The sequence below is a fragment of the Sorex fumeus genome, unplaced genomic scaffold, assembly GCF_029834395.1.
Source record: "Sorex fumeus unplaced genomic scaffold, SorFum_2.1 ptg000044l, whole genome shotgun sequence".
Taxonomy (NCBI): domain Eukaryota; kingdom Metazoa; phylum Chordata; class Mammalia; order Eulipotyphla; family Soricidae; genus Sorex; species Sorex fumeus.
In genome coordinates, this window is record NW_026606101.1 from 77,019,699 (window position 1) to 77,025,520 (window position 5,822).

General features: G+C 45.0%; 1 gene segment (V, D, J or C); it reads right to left on the minus strand.

Moving 5' to 3' along the window:
• Positions 1–1,677: 1,677 nt before the first annotated feature.
• Positions 1,678–2,103, minus strand: LOC130030342 (immunoglobulin heavy variable 1-2-like; the record flags this gene model as incomplete). The annotated part of the segment is given in 2 exon segments: positions 1,678–1,979; positions 2,058–2,103. Coding segments are annotated over 2 exon segments (348 nt in total), but the record flags the coding sequence as incomplete, so codon positions are not given.
• Between the last annotated feature and the right edge of the window lie 3,719 nt (positions 2,104–5,822).

Genomic DNA, 5,822 nt, shown 5'->3' on the forward strand with positions numbered 1-5,822 from the left:
GAATCCGCAATACAGCTCACGGAGGATCTTGATGTATTGGGCTTGAATGCTCTGATTGGCTAGGGTTTCAATAACCGCTTCCGTCTCAACAGAATCAAAAGCCTTCTTTAAATCAATGAACGTTAAACAGGGCGGCATCTTGAACTCCCGAGAAACCTTAATGAATTTGGTTATCATGTGGATATGGTCGATTGTAACTACAACTGGTCTCATTCACCTAAGGATTTTACGGCAGGTGAATTAAGGTGCCACCTCTCCTCAGATGGAGGCGCTGGTTTCTGGCATTGCCAACAGGGTCCCCTTAACCTTGCTCAGGAACCACTGCTGCTGTCCCTCAGGGATCAGTTCCTCTGCACACATTCCCCTGGTGTCTCTGCACTCTCCGAGTGAAGCTTCTCCTCAGCACAGACATGATTCTTCCAAGGTCAGAGGTCACAAGGACAGATGGAGAGTCACACACATTTCATGCTACTGCATCATGGTCACAGAGGAAAGTCACAGCAAAGTTGGGAAAGGACACGGACAAGCTCTCATTACACAAAACCATGTGGCCCTTGTCTTCTGACCGTGGCCATTAGCCTAGTGTGACCTTCTCCACTCCCAGTGTCCAGTGGCGAGATTCCAGCTCAGGAATACAGAGATGCAAATACGCACACGGGACCTCACCCACAGCTTCTCAGAAAGGATCTCCCAATACCTGGATTCCGTCTTAGAGAAAAGGATTTTCTGTTGGCACATAGCAGATGAATATGTGCATATTTAGATGCTTGGATTATTTCTATTTTACACATTAGTCCCGAGTTCGATTCCTCCGCCCCTCTCGGAGAGCCCGGCAAGCTACAGAGTATTCGATATGCCAGACACAGTAACAACAAAGTCTCCAATGGAGACGTTACTGGGCCCGCTCGAGCAAATCGATGATCAACGGGAGGGCCTTTACTTTACTTTACTTTACACATTAGTCCCAGGAATGTCCCTGTATTTTCAGGCACAAACCACAGAAATGAGGTCAGGAAATGACTCTGATGCACTTGGGTCACTCTTCCCCACAGCTGGTGTCCTGTGTCCCATATCCTGCCAAGTGCCACCTGTGTGATGCTGAGAAGAGGAAATGAAGTTCAGCATAGAACTCTGTCCACTTAAATTTTCCAAAGAACAACTTTCTTTTGCCCTAAAATGTAGAATAATCAAAGATATTGCTGGAGCTGGAGCTATGGTCCCTAATCTACAATGGTCCCAGCACACACTGACATGTGTTAGCTCCTATGACAAGTGTGAAACACAAGGAGCTCAGCCACACATGAAACAGGAGTGAAGGACTGTTCTTGAGGAAACAGTCCAAGAACCTGCTAAGCCCCCCGCAAATCCTTAAAAGTGATTCTTCCTCTAGCATCTGGGAAGCACCAGTGTACAATCCAACAAGAATATATGAGTAACTGCAGGTATTCTAGAGAGAAGCCATCTTCATCTTGGCTGTTGCTGAAGGACAGAGAGAGATCCTGAGCCTTTCCCTCAAATGCAGCCTGGCCCTGTGAGCCCCATTCTGTGTCTCAGACCCTGACTCTCTGAGGAGGAAGTCAGGAGGATCAGCCTCCCTTGTCATCTCCTCACCCGGCAGAGCTGCCTCCCCCTCAGGTTTCTGACACACTCAGGATGTGGTTGTCACACTGTGTCACTCGCACAGTAATACATGGCCGTGTCCTCAGTGCTCAGCCTGCTTAGTTCCATGTAGGCTGTGTCCTTGGACTTGTCTGTAGTGAGTGTGAGTCTGCCCTGGAACTTCGGTGCATAGTATGTAGCACCAGAGTTAGGGTATATCCTTCCCATCCACTCGAGCCCTTGTCCCGGGGCCTGCCGCACCCAATGCATGTAGTAGTTGGTGAAGGTATATCCAGATGCCTTGCAGGAGGTCTTGACTGATGTCCCAGGTTTTCCCACCTCAGCCCCCGACTGCACCAGCTCTACCTGGGAGTTCACACCTGTGGACAGCAGACAGGAGTGGGTGTACTCTACTTGACTGGCACTGTTCCTTCACCCCAAGGCATGGGGATGCTTACCTGCAGCCACTGCCACAAGGAAGAGAATTCTCCAGGTCCAGTCCATGGTGGGGACCATGCACTCAGGGGCTTCTGAAGGTGTGGCTGTGTCGGCTGTGTGATGTTCTCGGGACACAGACACATATGTATTTAACTCAGTGTCCCTCGTATAATTTGCATATTCATGAGGATGAGAATTCATAGATGAAGACCTGGTCCAACCTTAAAAGAGGCTGTTGGAAGTCACCGGGTCCATTATCAAGGGGAGTGAAGGGGTCCACGTTCTGATCCTTGTTTGAGGAAATGAGACTCTGTCCTGAATTCACTGAAACAAAAGTAGTAAAAAACGTCAAACTAAAAGAGGATTTAAGTCTTTAAGTAAAGACTTTAATAGCACTGTCCTCCTGTTGTTCATCGATTTTCTCAAGGGAGCCCAGTAACGTCTCCATTGTAAGACTTGTTGTTACTGTGTTTGGCATATCAAATATGTCACTAGGAGCTTTCCAGGCTTTTCTGTGTGGGCAGAATACTCTCGGTAGCTTGCCGGGCCCTCCAAGACGGGTGGAGGAATCGAGCCCAGGTCAGCCGCGTGCAAGGCCAACACTCTACCTGCTATGCTATCGCTCTGGCCCAAAGAATTTAATAGAAACAAAAATATATTAAATGTTTTAAATTAATAAAGAGCTTTTCAAAAACCAGACGTGAGTCTAACACAGCTGCTAACAAGTTTATTCTATAACTGTGTTAGTAGGGCAACTATAAGTAAACAGATAATGAATATGATCGAATTAATGAAGTTTAATGGAACATATGACTTGAACTCTAACTTTTTCAGTGATGCAGAATAGCATTATTTAAAGAAATTTTCTTAGAGAAATGAAAATGGAGAGAAAGAGAGATCCGTGTTCAAGAGAGTACCTGGGCTTCTCCAAATGGAAAAAATCCTTGAGTTCTGATTTCTGTTCATACATGTTAGAAGTCTGGAAAACATCTTTCCACCCAGCAGGAGGGAAAACCTGACCAAGTGTAACTCAGAGACTCACTACTTTCAGTTTCTCTGTGAATAGTAAGAAAGGGGGGATGGACAGAGAAGTAAATTAGGATTATCTAAAGAAATTTATTTAGAGATATGCAAGGAGAGAGAGAGGGGAGGCACAGGATTATGGCAAGAAGGACAAAGACAGCTCAACTACAGAATCTGGTCATTATCACTTGAGCCATCCTTCTCCTTTATTGATCCCTAGGAACCTGTATGGGTTCTCTGTGTGTCTCTTTGTCTCTCTGTCTGTCTCCCTCTTAGGTGTATTGATTTCAATACAGACACTGAAACGTTATTTTGTATATCCCTTTTCCAACTGTTCTACATTTAGTTCTTATCCAGTGATCATATCTAACTATTCCTGTCATATTGATCCTTCTCTGTCCTTCACAAAACACACACTTGTAGCAAGCTTTCAACCATTGATCCGTCCCACTGTCCCCTGTTTCCTGTCATTGAATATTAATCTCATACCAAAGTTTATATCCCACAGAAGAGTGCATTTATTCTATATCTGTCTCTTTCCTTCTGACTCATTTCACTCAGACTGATACTCTCCATTTCCCTCCTTTTTTGGGGTCACACCCAGAAATGCACAGGAGTTACCCCTGCCTCATGCACTCAGGAATGACTCCTGGTTGTGCTCGGGAGAACGTATGGGATGCTGGGAATCGAACCTGGGTCAGCCGCGTGCAAGGCAAACGCCCTACCCACGATGCTATTGCTCCAGTCCTCCTCTTCCCTCCTTTTATAAGCAAATTTCATGGTTTCATTTTTCCCGGTGACTGTATAGCATTCCATTGTGTAGATGTGTTGTATTTCATCCAGTCATCTGTTCTCATATACTCAGGTTGTTTCAGAATAAGCTATTGTGAATATAATCTTGTGATGCTATAAACATACACATGTCCATTTAGAAAATTTGGAAATATATTTCCAATTAGTGTTTTGGGTTCTTTGGGTCGATGCCAAGAGTGGAATTTCTGGGTGACATAGAACCTAAATTTTTAGCACATTGTGCAGTATCCAAATTTTTCCAAAGAGTTTGATCCCGTTGATATTTTTACCAGCAGAGAATGAGGATTGCATTTCCCCCACATCTATGCCAACACAGAATGTTTTGGTTCTTTGTGATGTGTGCCTTTCTCCCTGGTGTGAGATGATATCTCAATAGTTTTTTAATTTGCATTTTTCTGATAAGTGATATAGACAATTTGTTTATACCATTCTCTGCCTCAAATTCTACTTTAAGGATATATACGTTTAAAACCTCATTTTTAGATAGGCTTTATTTTTCTCTTAGTTTTTTCAAGTCCTTTGTATAAATTTTATTAATCCTACATAAGATAAGTGTCTGGGTCTTGCACAGGGACTATAAAACCCAGCTCCAGGAAGAGAACAGCAAAAAGTCTCCTGCCCCCGCACCTGGCTGTCCTCTCTGGGAACACCTGGGGGGGGGTTGAGTATCCCTCCCCTCCCCGAGCAGAGCTCCGGCAGCCGAAGACCTCCAGAACCAACCACAACCATGCTGAGACCACTCTCCACACGCATGAAGGTACCGGCAGAGGAACAAAGGCATGCGGGTCATGGGGCTGAGATTTCCAAGCCTGCTCAGATCGGGGCTGAGCATCCTCCACCTAGATCCTCCATATTCCAGTAGGCAGGGGTCACACCCACCAACTGGCCCCCTGGCGCCATGTAATCCCATCAATGGCCAAGACCCAGAGACTATAAAACCCAGCTCCCGAAAGTGTGCGGCCGCGACATCTTATTATCTCATCTTGCTTTGGACAACTTGGCAGGCTTCGACTATAACCTGCCCACATGGCAGAGTCTGGCAAACTCCCCGTGGCGTACTCTATATGCCAAAACCCAGCAACAATGATGGGTCTCATTCTCCTAACCCTGAAAGGGCCTTGAATATGGCACTTTTTAAAATCTCAGGGCTAGGATGAAGGAGATATTATTGGGGTCTGCTCGAGGCAATTGACGAACAACAGGATGATCGTGATTGTGACAAAAGATAAGTAGTGAGTTTTATTAATTCTACATAAGATGAGTAGTTAGCAGATATTTTTCCCCAGTTTTGGGGTTGTCTTTTGATAATGGTCATCATTTCATTTACTATAATTGGGCCATATTAAAAAAGTGGCATATTAAGTAACTGGCATGCTACCAAATGTAAACTGCACACGGCGGAGTCTGGCAAACTCCCCGTGGTGTACCCAATATGCCAAATACCAGTAACAATGAAGGGTCTCATTCTCCTAACCCTGAAAGAGTCTTGAATCTCTGGGCTAGGACAAAGGAGATGTTAATGGTCGTGATCATGATCGTGATTAAAAAAGTGGCTGACAACTCAAAGCATGAAATGAGTAAAAACTTTAGCTCCACATTGATCCAAAATAGTTTATGGGAAGGAAATTGAAACAAGAAGACAGTGACCATATGTTTGTACTCAGGTGAAACACAAAACGTTTGTCATGGGCTGATCAAAATCACAAACCAAAATCACCTTCAGTGTTGGGTGCAGAAACAACCTAGTGAGTCAGTGACCCCTCAGATGTAATTATAACCAATGTGGGTGGGTCATTGCAGGTTCAGAGTCAGGACACACCTCACGTGTCTTCACAGTTCAGGGCTTCACTCAGCCTCTGTGCACACAGAAACGTCCTAGGTTGTGATTCCTCCTTCCACAAACACAAGGTGAAACAAAATCGACTCTGAACTCACTCTCCACTGCCTTC